The sequence below is a fragment of the Gymnogyps californianus genome, chromosome 11, assembly GCF_018139145.2.
Source record: "Gymnogyps californianus isolate 813 chromosome 11, ASM1813914v2, whole genome shotgun sequence".
In the NCBI taxonomy this organism is placed as follows: Eukaryota; Metazoa; Chordata; class Aves; order Accipitriformes; family Cathartidae; genus Gymnogyps; species Gymnogyps californianus.
Window position 1 is genome coordinate 24,075,157 of NC_059481.1, and position 14,385 is coordinate 24,089,541.

Genomic DNA, 14,385 nt, shown 5'->3' on the forward strand with positions numbered 1-14,385 from the left:
CCCTCGGCTGCCTCTGCCCTAAAGCCCGGCTGCTTCGCGGCGCTTTACGAACACGCATCGCTGCTGGGGGGAAGCGGACACGGCCCAGCATGGCGATGCACCGGGCAAATCAGATGCAAACGAACGAACGGCCCCGTTTCCTCCCGATCCCTGTTGTGCAGAGCTGCTAACCAAGGCCTGCACGCCACCAGTAAAATATGATTGCATTGCCCACCCGAGCGCAGCCAACGGCAAGGAATGCGCATGCCGAAACTAACAGCAGCGGCAGAGGCCAGAGAGTAACTCCCAGCTTACTCCCGGAGTAACTTCAGGACATAAGGGGATTCCTGTTGTAGCAGGACGCTCGTCCTGCCGGCAGGGCTTGGTGCTGCCAGCTGATGCCAACAGCACCAAAACTACACGGACGCACTCAGGCTTGCTACCGCTGAGCAGGCTCCGGTAGAGCAAAAGCAAAGCACGGCAGTTGCTGTGCTGGCTGCAAAACCACGCTCTTACCTCGGCCGGGCAGCGGCAGGCTCCTGCGGGACCCGCCTGCCAGCGCTGGAGGACGTTACCCATAGGCTTTTAAAAGCAACAGCCTTTCACCAGTATCTTACCTTTAAAAGTGCGTTTGGTGTCCCTGACGCACGGCACGTCAGTGACACATGACACACGTCATTTTTAACGTGAGCCCTGCTGAGCTATTTCGGTCGGGTACAACACAGCCCTCCTCAGAGGGGCCTGTGGGTGCAGAAAGGGGGAGCCGAGGCCAGCAGCCCCAACGCGCGGCCCAGGACCACAGCCCCGCGGCAGCACCGCAGTGCCTGCAGACTGCTCTGCCTCCACCGCGACAACTCCTGGTTCAACTCCTAACGGTGGAGCTTCCCTAGAAACTGCGCCCAGTGGCACGGGCCTACACGGAGACCTTCCTTCTGCCTCCAGGCAGGATTTAATTAGACATCAGACAGCTTACTTAAAGGACAAATTTTGCTGAAGTCACAGATCCTGGACACCTGCTAGCCTTAGGAGAGATCATGGGAACACCACACAAGCTGGTGGAGAACGAGGGCTCCAGATGCATTAACAACAATCATTAAGTGCCTCACACACGTAACAAGTATCCTACTGATCCAGCGTTCCTTTTTTTGAAAAATGACTTCAGTATTGGGGAAAAATATCTATTTTGGCACAAACTGACTGTCATAGCAGGATTAATATTTTAATTAAGAGAATGCCAAAGGTAGTTTAGAAGATTTATTTTAAAGTTTTTAAAATACACTTTTGTCTTGAGAAAATACAGTTAGCTTAGGAACAGCTTAATACAGATTAAACAAATTTAATGCAAAAAGGAAAAACAAAAATATCTAAGCCACGTGTTTTATTCTTTGAACACATGAAGGCGGCCACTGGAGTTGCCACCCACTAAGATGTTCTTACTGGGATGAACCACATTAATGGAACACACGGAACCAAGGCATTCAAGGTTATAAAAGGAGTGCAACAATTTTCCAGTATCCTGGAAGACTTCTATTTGTCTTGGTCGTGCCATACTGCCCACCACGAAGCAGTCTTCCTGTTTAGGGTCCCATATTGCTCTGAACCTAGTTAACCAGCGTCCCGTGTTATTGTTGTGTCTTCAGAAAAACAAACGGAGAAAAAGAGAGAGATAAACATTCCTCTTACTGAATCCAGTATTTTTAAGTATCGTCATTTATGTCCTGTTTGCTTAAACCCATCTTCCTCGCCTTCTAAACCATCAGCACTTTCACACACTGGACAGATCGTGCTGCTCAGATCCATTCAGTGGATCACTATCCTGCGATGGGTGGGATGGGACAAAGAAATGTAATGGAGCAAGAAGATAAAGCAGAGGGTACTTCGACATAAGTGATTATTAGTCAAAGTAGTTACACTTCATGGCTGCATATTTTAGTAAAAATAGGACAAACATGCATCGAGCCTTCCGATAAACTGCAAACTAAGAATTTGCAAACAGTCTGCATCTGCAAACAGTCACTCATCTAGTTCCAGCTCCTTAGCAAACCAACCCTGACAACGATTCACCCTTCTGGAGCACAAAGGTGTTTTACACGTGTTGAGACGCCACTCAGAAACATGCACTTTACCGTGAAGAAGTAACCTTTGATATTGAAAAAATGCATAAAGAAAAAGCATTCTGAAACAAAACACATTTCAAAAGTCACAAAATGGTCTGTTCCAGGTACACAGGAAGACGTTAAAGCTTCCCTGCAGACTTTACTGACTCAACGCAGGCTACGCCCCAGTTGTGCTTTGCGAACAAAAGCCACTGTAGGCACCCGTGAGGACTCGGGCAAATTCTCAGGCTAGGAGGGTGCTCGGCTGCTCTCGCTTCCACAGCTGCCGATGAGCCCGAGGCTGTTTGCCAACACAACACCGCGTAGCCTCTGCGCACCCATCACTCATGCCACAACTGCACTTGAGCACAACGGCCCGAGCGTGCTGTCCTCAGCCCCGGCATGTTCAGCTTACCTGACGGTACTGAGAACTGCGACTGTCGATGGCAAAGAGGTGGTGTCATAGATCCTACAACACAAAACTGTGCGTTAACAAAATGTACACGCGTTAAAAAAGGCAGCCCTTTCCTCATAAAGCACTTGGCACAGATCAGCACAGGCCAGACCACACAACATTCTGGAATATAGTCACGAACAGCACATAGATGTCCAGCTCGAATATAAGTACCAACATTCCAACTGCAATTATTAAATTTGCTTTTTTAATTGGATTTGCTTTTAGCTAGAACTGAAGGTCATCCTTTCTGAAAGCTGTTATAGGAAGAGAACAAGAATGGCTTGCTAGGACACACGGCAGGCTCCTCTAGCCCAGTATCCTGTCCATTTAGTCACCGCACAAGCAGGCTGCCCAGGGAAGAACGCAGGAGAAGGGAAAACACACGCAGGAGTGAAATCCCACCACTAACAGCGTCCAGTGCCAGGACCTCCTCAGGCAGGCATGAGCTCGACTGACAGAGAAACCATCAACAGATCTCCCGTTCTGGGCTCTCCTTCACCCCTGATAAACTTTTAGGATCCCACCCCGCCTAGGGCCAAAAGTTCCAGGAGCTGCTGAGTTAAAAGCTGCTTTCTTTTTCCTTTGGAGGAGGCAGTGAATAAATGAACCTGTATCTGTTTTCTCCATTCTGTTCAGCACAAATATTCTGGTTTACTCATATCCATTTTGTACTCTGACGCTTGCTCCGTTAGTGCCAAGGATTTACAGTTTTCATAACCAAGCTTACTATGGAGAACAAATCTTCAATTATATATAGTAAATCCATCACAGGAAAGCAAGCATTACAGCAACGCAGAACTCACACAAAAGAACTCTTTCCTGTGTTTGTGGAAGGGGAAGAGAGAAAATCAAATTTCCAGACAAAACATATAATGCTATAACAACTGCACCATATTCAGATTCTTTCCAGAATGCATGTACTTACCCCATCTTTTAAAAACACATGCAATCTGTAGAGTAGAGGCCTGATTTTCAACCTGGCCTTAACTGGGCCTCCCCATTTTGTACCCGCTAGTCTCTGATACAATTCAGGACTTCTGAACACGTACATGGCGAACATGCAGATGCAATCAGGTATTCACAGGAATAGATTACCTAAATTATGGTCACAAAACTACAAAATAGAAAAAACCTAGATCTCTAACACAACACAAATCACAGCAGTTTAAATTATCAAAGAGTAGACTAGTCACAAAAGAGCTGATATTATCATAATTCTAAGTACCAGCAGCTAAAAATAAATTCAGTTTCTAAGCATTCTGTATTCGTATTCACGAGCCAGGTTTTTAGCTGTTTTTTTGCTTGGTTGGTTCCGGGGGTTTTTTTGTTTGGATTTGTTTGTTTGTTTTTGAAGACTAACAGTACCTGTATATTTTACTGTTCACTGTTAAATATTCTTCAGGAAAATGAGAATTAGGAAAAAACCCCATAAAATCATTGAAAACAACATTAAAAATGCCAATGCAAGTAAATTTTTTAAAAAAGTGATAAAGACTGAAAGCTCTCAATGATGAGTAACACAGATCGGAAATACTAACAAAAAAAATACCAGTTGACATTTTCCATAAAGATTATTCCTTCCCACACCATCTTACCTCAGCTTATCATCAGCACACACCGTCACTACTCTGTTCCCAGTTACAGGTGAGAAATACGCAGAAGCAACACTTTTTGTGTGTCCTTTAAGAGAGCTCACAGGCTTGTTCCCATTAGACTTCAGGTATCGAACGTCATAAATACAAACATCCCTGCAACACATATCACACAGAACACTTTAAAAGGTGACAGTTAGATCATTATTCTTATTCTCCATTTATCAAAAAACACTCAAGAGACACCGCAGGTTTTATGTGAGCTGCATTTAGAACTTTACTTCAGCAGCGCCTATTCACTCAAGCGGCCAGTGGCTCCAAAGGATTTTGAGAGCACCAAAACCAGCCCAAACCAACAGCTCATTAAAATCCCTCTACACGGCGATCTGTCAAAAACCACAGTGACTCATAAAACCATTTTGTACCCATTACCAAAAGGTGAAGGGAAGTCAAAGTGTATCACATCTTAAATCCTGCTAAGAACTAAAAACTTGTTTTCTAAAAAGATCAAGAGAGCTTTGACTATACACTGAGGCTGACAAATTGTCTGCCTCACCAATGCAGATAGAACACCGAAAACAGAATAACTGCAGTTCATTTTGAGCCACATACACTGAGCCAGCAGCAACGAAATACTGTTTATTCACTGGGTGAACATGGACTGTCCTTGTTCTTTTGAAGCCAATGTCTGCAGAAAGCTCTGAAGATGTTCCTGGGGTCCGTCTGTCCACAACAGCGACGTCGCCATCCCAGTGTCCTACTATTGCAGTGGAGGCATTATCTTCCAAAAAGTCAAAGGAAGATAAGCTTTCTTCGCTTCTGCATATCTGAGTGTAGAAAAGGTCAAATGTAACCGAAACGATTCAACGAAATACACAGAGTTATTCTTAATACCCAAAACACCCTATGAGCTGTAGATTTCATGCTTTCCCTTTTTAATATACTAGAAATACTAATGAAGACGACCTAATTTGATAGCTCCGGCCTTAGCTATCCATGTAGGTAACCTTTCTGTAAAACTGGTATGCTTTCCACAGAGGAGATAATTAACCATCCAAAACAAACTGGCAACAACATACTCTGAATTCTCTGTTAGAACTCTTACAAGACACTATCGCCTCTATGTTCCAGTAATCAAACGGCTGTTATCCTCAAGTGCATACTGAGCAAGGATTAATGATACTGTTCCTTTCTCCAATGCTACAGAAACCTTTAATCGGGTGCAGAAATGTGAATTTGGCTTCCTATAATTTGGGAGATCAGAGTCAGGATGTCAAGCCATCTTATCCCATGGCAGTTTCCTCTCAAAGCAGCAATTAGCCACAAGTATAATAATGCTGCAGGAAAGCTTCCATGTTTCAGCTCTCGAGGTGTGCAGACTCTCCCCATTAGCAGCTGTATTCTTTCCAATGGCAGTAATACTCCTAGAGGTTATCACAAGGCTGTGTGAGTTGGCATAAGGTAAACGGAGCAGGAGAACGGCATTTCTCTTCCCCCGACCTCTAAAGACACATTCTTGCAAGCATTTGTCTCAAAGAAAGAGCCCCCCTGGACCTCCCTGGCCTCTTGACCAACCAATTGCAGATACTTCCCAAGCAGCTTGCCTGCCTGCAGGTGCCTGTAAGGGTTGGGAAAAAACAGCTTTAAACTGTTGTAAGCTTGTTAGATTTTCCAGTGTTGGAGAGCTGATCAATGCAGATGTATCTGTCAAAAATAAGCAAACAAAGCAAGCATCATGAAGCGCCTCAGTTAAGCTGTCTGGCTCACCGTGGAGACAGTCACAGCATTTTGCTCACTTGAAGCCTCAGAAAAGCAAAGTCAACTCATGCTTTATGTTGTTTTACAACATTTATTTGGGTGGGGCTTTTTTGTAAGATTTAGTTCTTTAAATCGCTCTCGTTTGTCATCGTTAAAAGGTAATGCTTTTGAAAAGAGGCACATATTGCTTAAGGACGTAGATATGAAATTAAATTAAATAATTGCAACTGTCTCTGCACGAAGGAAGTTGGGAGTACCCAAGCTGTTACTATGTTTTATTGAGTAGGAAGCATCTCCATGTTTTTATGATGTTAATTAAAGGTTACTTCATGTGTCCTTGTGGAAATGGGATCTTGAACTTTCTTGTTAACAAAACAATCAATACATAACAACTTGTGTACAACAAGACTAAAACTTCACAGCAGTGCATACCAAGAGATTTCCAAGGAGTCTGCAGCACAACCGCGGGAGCACTCACCTCATCAAAGACAGCTCTAGTAACATCACCACATCGCAGAGTGTCATTGCTTAGAGACAGCAAGTGAGCAGGATTAAATGGAGAAAAATGCATGCAGCTGACAGGATAATTGTGCGGAATAAAGACATGTGCTCCTTCTTCAGACTTACAGTTCTGAAAAACAGTTGAGATTCAACAGACACAGATGCTAATCACTGTAGTTATTTCTGTTAATTACTGCAACTTTCAAAGTAAAGTCTCTGTCCTTCAAATGTTCTCAGTCTGCTCGGGATAACTGTATGGAGGAGGCAGCAGGGTGCTTGATGTGTGGAGACATCAGCACAGGTAACACAGGCAGCAAGACTGCTTCGGGGCCCAGCGTGCCCAGGCTAACATCTTACTGGAACAAAGGGAGTTTCACCTCTGCATGGAAGAGAGAACTGCCCTCACGTGGACCACTCAACACAGCACTGCTAGGCTACGGCCTCCCTCCCGCCACCATTTTCACCACTATACAAGTAATTTAGCTCAAAAGAGCACTAAGAATTTACTCTCAGTTTCGGAATTCTGTTTCCTAATTAGGAAAAGCTGCAACTTCCTCCTGTAATTTAAGTGCACTTCTGTCACTGCAGTCGTCAATGCTGTATCTGCACATCGATACCTGGCTCTTTTTCACTGACAGCATTGGTTTCTCAGTTACCACGGCTGAACACCTTGCTGAGGACCAAACATATGCATGTGCCTTTTACATCAAAATATGTACATATTAGGTTACTTAGAATTCAAGCTAAATTATGGTGACCCAAACTGAATGTAAAGCATAATCTCCTGTATCTTCTCTTCTAATTTTGGCACCATTCCAGCTCTGTTATTTTAAAAGAAACCGAATAGACCATTTTGGAACAAGTACTGGTTCATTCCACAAAGATTACTCTGCTCCCAAACTTGGTCAAGTCCAACTCACTTCAGGAAAATGAAAAAAGGGAGAGCAAAAGGGAAAAGAGTAGCTTTAACAAGTCTAGGCTTCCACTGAAATGTCTTTGCAAGGCCACAAAGAGAGCCTGCAGCACTCGGAGACCTCAGCCTCCCCGTCACCAGATCACACTCTTCGACAGGTACTAACCGCAGCTGCAGTCAGAGCTTTCTAAATTGGATGGAGCAGTTTAAACTTCTTTATAATTGAGTAAGGGTCTCAGAGCTGAATTTAGTTGATCACTTTCCCAAAGCTGTCAAAGCAGAAATGACTCCAAACTCGAGAAGTTAATGGCATTGCGAAAAACTAAAAGAAAATCTGCATGTGTGTGAAGTCCAAGCAGCTGGCTTGGATGACGTGGGATCAAAGTGGAAGGTGCAGGGGGGGGGGGGGGGGCAGTTACAAAGGTGTAAGTCAAGGGCATGATTCTTGCTGCAGGAGTAATTAAGGCAATTCAGAAACGATGGTGAGACTATCTGCAAAGCCCTCAAAAGTTTTCGAAGCGCCAAATGCTAAGCTATTTTTCAGAGACAATTTATGTAAATATGTGCCGGCATACATATTGGCATATCAATTTTATCTCTGCTGTCTGGAAAAACAGTGACTCACTGCAGCTACCCAAAATTTGTACAAACTCAAAAAACAAATACTTGAGCATCCATTTCTCCTCACTCTCCAAAACCTAGTTGTGGTATTGCTACAAGGGTACTGTAATTAGATCCTGAATCTCTCAACAGTGAATTGCAATTTTAACCCTCACTGATATTATTATTTCAGCTAGTGATCCATTTTCTTCTGCTCTGCTCCCAAAAATTACCAGTGCAACCTTTCCTCCCATTAAATCTGGGCTTGCCAAGGACCTGACAGACCTTTCAAGCAATTCTGGCGAGCTTCAATTTAACGGACACCCCGGTGTTATCCGTAAGAATGGGGAAAGTCTAAAATACCATTGTGAGCCTGACAAAACGACGCTCCAGGCTGTGCCCCATCTGCATCCATCCTGCAACAAAGAGCTCTGCCAGGCGAAGAGCACACTAACAACTCACCACATTCCAGAGACCGATCTGCCCGGACTTATCTCCAGCTGCCACAAAGATGATGCTTTCAGAAGGATGGATAGCCATAGAACACACTCGATATTTCACAACCTTTTTAATGTTATCTTCACTGAGGACCATGCTGTTCAGGCTGCCTTGGTATCTAGACAACATCATTAAAACATTAGCTATTCAAGAGAAGAAAGAAGGAGAACAAGACAATATCCAGTTTTTAGCTGCTGTCTTCAGATTACCTTTCCATGTCATGCGTGCACTTTTCAGTATCGCTAGCTTTCATCTACAGATAGAAAGGAAATACTTATCAGAATTAGAACCCAAGCTAAATTACGTTATCCAAAAATAACTAATTGTAACTAATAATACCTCACTTATCCTCATCCATGTAGTCAGTAACTCCTCTGTCAATTTACTGTTCTCCATCTGATCTTCTGGAACCATTGGCAAAGGTCCGGCTGGAACTTGAGGCTGGAATGACATTAGCAATTTTCGTAACTCAAACCAACTAAAATTACAAATAGGGCAAACTGTTACTTTCCACACACCAGATATTCTGAGAACACATCTACGACAATACAAGCAAAAAAAAGTTTGTACCAAAATCTTATTAAAAAGATAAATAGAACTTTACTGAACACAATAGCAAAGACAAATAGCTACCCTATGGTTTTTTCCTCTCCTTTCTGATACTCCAGCAAGGTTGATCTTCAAGAACTGGATTAGAGATTTAGCTTTATTCTACAGCACCATGGAAGATTTAAATTCCCATCTCAGAGCAATAGAATTTTTACTTGTTGGTATATAACTACTTCAAAAAAGTAGTAAATATTTCAAAGGAAAATATACCAGATCAAAAGTTACAGTGAAATAACATTAAAACAGAGTAATAAAACTTTGAATTTAAAGCTCCTCAAATCTATGGGCTGTTGAAAAATGCATAACGTTTTACCTCAGGACCCTTCTGATCACCCAAAACTGCACTATTTCATCAACTTGAGTCACAGAATATTGACTAACTTTCAGAGACGACATGGGAAGCCTGCTATTCGAGATGCTTGAGGGTGAAAGAATTTACCTTTTATTACCGCCACTGTGTAACGCACCTTCCCAAACATCTAAAGGTTTTTACAGTAAGTTCAGCAATGACAAGTATTATCAGTCAACTTCACCAGCACCGTTTTTACAAAGCTTCTGTGTATACACACACACACACACATCTCCTCTAACCCTTCCCCATCTTACATATTCCTCTGCTCCTGGCTGGGCAGGCATCTCCGGCATTGGAATTCCTGACGGCTCTACTCTTTGTAAGCGCATAGATCTTCGCCGTACTGTTTCATCTTCTGCCTTTTTAGGCTTAGCTCTAGAACAATTAAAACATTTCAAAATTACAGACACAGTTAAATAACATAAGTCCTCTGCATTTAAGTACAAGACTACAGAGTAGGTTCAGATGCATAGCTCTAACACCTTGGCCCAGACTTACAGCCTAACTAGTTCTGATTCACTTCAGGAGGGTTGTGATTACTTTTTCCTTCAGTGATAGCAATGAACAACAAAAAGAGCACTCTGCAATGTATATGTATGTATTGCATTTTTATTTCACTTGTAATACATCCTGCCACTGTCGCTTCTCTTCCCAGCCCTCTTTATTTATAATTCATCCTTCCACTCACTGATCTAGTCATCTTCTTCCACTTTCTTTCATCATCTATCTTATTCTTTATTTGGACTTAAGCTCATTTTTCTGCTTCACCTGGCACTGTTTTGGCACTGCCAAATGTCTTTTCTTCTACACTAACTGGTTACCCTATCGCTTGCATCTAGTTCTCCCCCCCTCTTTCTTTCCCACACCTTTTCCCATAATTTGTTTTCATCATTTAACATTTCTTTCTTTAGCCATCATGAAAAAATATCATCAGAAAAAAGAAATGTGCTTGAAATACCTTAACAGAAATATCACAAATAGAACGAATTCTGTGATTTGACGAAAGAGACAGCAATACTGTCATTTCCTTTCCAAAGGGTGGCAGAGGAGAGGCACTACCTAGAGGAGCTACCTGTTCATGAATTCATACAGCTTAAGATAATCAGTTATTCAGATTTAGCTTTATAGGGAGACTCCTCACTAGCTCTCCCTCTTTGCAGTATCAGGTATGTGCAGGTGGAAGTGCTAAAACAGCTAACACACAATGAAGGAACAGTGATATAAATCTCATATACAGTTATTTTACCTTTTGGTGACATGAGACTGTCTTTTAGTTGCAATTTGGTGAAGTCTTGCAGCTGACTTAAAGAGAAAAAAAAGATTAGAAGTATATATAACAAGCATAAAAGATTAACCTGTATAAAATACAATTATCTAAAGGCTGCAATAAACTATATTGCAATTATTTATAACAATAATAAAAAGGGATTTTTAAGCATCGAGCTGTGTTGTGTCCGCTTTGCTTCCATGTACCAGCAAGAATTCCCTCATTTCTGTGAACGGCGCGCAGGCGCGCAGCACAGTCTGGATGTTCTGTAGCCCTTCTCTTTACAGAACAAAGAAGATATTCTAAATGCTACACACCAGTCACAGAAAGGCATTTAAAGTGGAACCTGTAACCACAGAGGCCTCCATTCACAGCGTCTTCTCCATCACATTTTGAAGACAGGCATTTAGTTCATTTGGACTCCAGAAAAGTTTAGGGATGTCCAGCTAAGACCACCAAGACCACTGCTCCACTACTACTCCAGCCAAAGCAGCATGAACCCTGGCATGAAAAGATTTACCTGCTTCTTGGGTTTGGCAGCCCATACTGGCCAGTGCTAATGGCAACCGAGATGGCTATAGCTCCTTTTGCTAGTCTTCGCTACTCTGCGGTCAGTGCTGTGATTACAGTCAGACTGCCTAGTCTTTACTGACCTCTCTGAGGATAACTGGAAGAAAAGGAGTTATTTTTACTCAAGTTTCAGTCTTGGTGGTAAGGAGTCTTACTGCCTACTAGACAGGCCCAACCATGTCTTGCAGCCTGGTATAATGAGCAAGCAAGCATGCAGCCTTTCAGGGAGGTAATGCACTCGCTGCTGCCAGAAAAGGGATATATTATGAATTAAAATAACGTAAGAGAATGAAGGAGTGCGGAAAGAAGGGCAAAGATTTGGATCTACTCATGTGATAGCATTTGAAATTCCACTGCCTTAACCTTCTAGACAACTTCTCCAACACGAGAAGAATTACAACGCGCTCGTGGCCACCCAGACTAGACACGACACGGGGAAAAACTCCAGCAGCACACGCCCTGCAGGCTCTTCCCAAGAGCCTCTCAAGCACAGGGTGGTGAGCTGAACCCTCCTGACAGCTCTGGACCTGCCACCCAATGCCTCGCAGCCTTTCCGTTCGATAACCAGCTAACCTGCGTGCACTGCAGCTGAAACGCAAGAGCTCAGTGCCCTCCACAGGGAACGCGGTGCACAGGAAGGGGTGGGAGCACGCGTTACACAAGCGAGCAGGACGCTGCGCGCACCGCACTCGCTCTGCCCAGAACACACGCGCAAGCACCTTCCCGTGAGCATGGCACCCAAGGGTCACCTCATCTGGTGCTGCTGGGTCCGCAGCTCTGGGACCACACGCACTAGCGCGGCTGGGTGCTGCTGGTACGGAATACCGTGTGAGTGGAGTTTTGCTTTCTTCGCTTTTTCTAAGTTTAACTGACGACTTCCCCTCTTTGGAAAAAGCTAACTAGCAGCACAAAACCCCATTTTTTTATCCAGTCAGGGCAGTCCTGATGTCTCAGGAACTTTTCGTGGCTTTCCTCACACACCTGCCACTGTTAGGGAAGGGTTTCACAACGAGAGGGATGACAGGACAATTATTACACTTGGAGAGCACATTTTGATGCTACTTAGAATCCATACAAACCTCATGCAGCTTTAAAGCAGCAAAGAATTTAGCATTTTCTGTAATGTTCTTTAGTCTTTTCCTTTCATAAGCTGATAAATGTGAGTATCCATCCTACAAAAAGAAAAGCCAATTACTCTCCATAGTACAGTTACATGGCCTGCAAGAGATGTCTCAGGCTTCTGGGAAGTGAGTCTCTAAATTGATTATCTAAATTATTTAAAAGCAGCTTGATATATTTGTAAACAAACAAAAAAACAAACTGGGGCGATCCCATATCAATACCAAAACTTGTCCATATAGGTACTAGCTTGCATCACAAAACTTACTCCTAGCATTAATTCTGCAAAAAAGGCAGTTCATCAAAATCTTGCTAGAACAAAAACAATACTGAAGTGACTCAATAAACAACTTAAAACTTCAGCAATACAGCAAACATTGCACATAAATGGAATACAGTCTTAGATCATTTTTATCTTTTATAAAGAAGGTGGACTTGACAAGTTGAAATGATGATTTAAATATAAATGAACATTGACAAAACTATCATGTCCTATGACTGCATCCATCTGTAAAAACGTCTGGAAGATGGTTATTGACAGCACAAGAACAGGCTGGTGTTTTTGCTACCAGGTTTTATATACTCTGACTGATAGCAAGAGCATTTTTTTCACCCCTTAGACATTCTAAAAGGGTAAAATGAAGTTTTATACTGCCAGTCAGAGAGGCTAAAAAGAAAAAAATTACATAAAGAGGAAAAATACTTCCAAACTTCACTTTTATAGCCACAATAAATGCGCATCTTGAGGACTGCAAAACCATCACCTTTCCTCTGCTGCAGCCAAGGACCAAACAACTCTTGATTAACACCGCTGCTGCTCCGGGAAAGCAGCTCGGGGCCGGGCAACCCCTGCACCGGCGCGGACACACGCGGGGAGAGTCCCCCGCGGGCACTCACCGGAGCGGCGTCTCCCCCATCGCTCCCATCGCTGTCCGCATCCCCAAAGCCGTCCAAGCCGTTGCCGGCCGGGGTGCCCGCGGGCGGGGTGCCGGGGGGCGAGGCGGGGGCCGGTTTCCGCGGGCTGGGGAGGGCCGGGGGAGGCTCCAGGCAGAGCCTCTTGCCGGCCGGAGCCCTGCCCTCCGTCCCCCCGCCGCCGTAGGCCCCCAGCAGCCGCTTCTGAGGCAGCCGCCGGCCCGCGACGGCGAGCGGCGTGAGCAGCACCCGCAGCTGCCGCGCCGCGCCGTCTCGCCGCTCGCCCTGCTCCGGGCTGAGCTGGAGCTCGGCGGTCCCCGTCGGGGTGGATTCCTGGGGAGGGAAACCGGGAGGGCTCGGCGGGGATCCGCAGCCCGGGCCGCATCCGCGGTGCACCCGCCTGACACCCGCCTTCCCGCCCCGCTCCTCACCAACCCCGGGCCGCCCGGGCCCCTCTCCTCACAGCCCCGGCTGCCCCGTCCTCCCCTCTCCTCACAGCCCCGGCTCCCCCAGCCCCTCTCCTCACAGCCCCGGCTCCCCCTTCCTCCCCTCTCCTCACAGCCCCAGCTCTCCCAGCCCCTCTCCTCACAGCCCCAGCCCCCCCCCCCCCCCCCCCCCCCCCCCCCCCCCCCCCCCCCCCCCGTCCTCCCCTCTCCTCACGGCCCCGGCCCCTTCCGCCCGCCGTCCCCTCTCCCCGCCGCACCGGTTCGCACCGGTTCCCCCCGCCAGCCCTCCACCGGCCCCGGGCAAGCAGCTTTCACAGCGGCCCTCACTCCCCACCCGCCCCGAACCTGCATCCGCTGCCGGGTGCGCGGCGACGGCTCCTCAGGCTCCAGCGTACCGGCCTGCGAGAGCGCCATGGCGGGCCGAGTGGCGGGCGGGGCGCGGAGGCGGAGCGGCCGCTTCCCGCTCCGGCGAGGGGCGGCCCGGGCGGGCTCCCGCCCACGGCGCCTTCCCGCCAGGGCAGCGGCAGCCACAGCCGCAGCCGCAGCCGGGTCGGGGGTGAGGGCCTGGAACGCCAGGCCGTCCGGCTCCCTGCGGCCCCAGAGCTACCGTATTCGCGTCAAAACCGCGGAGCCCGTGCTGGCCCCCTGCACTTGCTCGTAAGTGCCGCAGGTCTGCTGTGTAAGGGGTCAAAATCGTGGTGGAAGGACCGTGGGTG

At 45.9% G+C, this 14,385-nt stretch overlaps 1 protein-coding gene across 1 annotated transcript; it reads right to left on the reverse strand.

Moving 5' to 3' along the window:
* Window positions 1-1,226: 1,226 nt before the first annotated feature.
* Window positions 1,227-14,067, reverse strand: WDR76 (WD repeat domain 76). Its single transcript, XM_050903197.1, has 13 exons — window positions 14,015-14,067; window positions 13,209-13,556; window positions 12,272-12,364; window positions 10,602-10,657; window positions 9,610-9,730; window positions 8,734-8,835; window positions 8,604-8,647; window positions 8,359-8,512; window positions 6,361-6,513; window positions 4,737-4,951; window positions 4,128-4,280; window positions 2,491-2,544; window positions 1,227-1,613 (listed from the first exon to the last, which is right to left on the reverse strand). Exons 1-13 carry the CDS (start codon window positions 14,018-14,020, stop codon window positions 1,358-1,360), a joined length of 1,755 nt encoding a protein of 584 aa, XP_050759154.1. The 5' UTR covers window positions 14,021-14,067; the 3' UTR covers window positions 1,227-1,357.
* Between the last annotated feature and the right edge of the window lie 318 nt (window positions 14,068-14,385).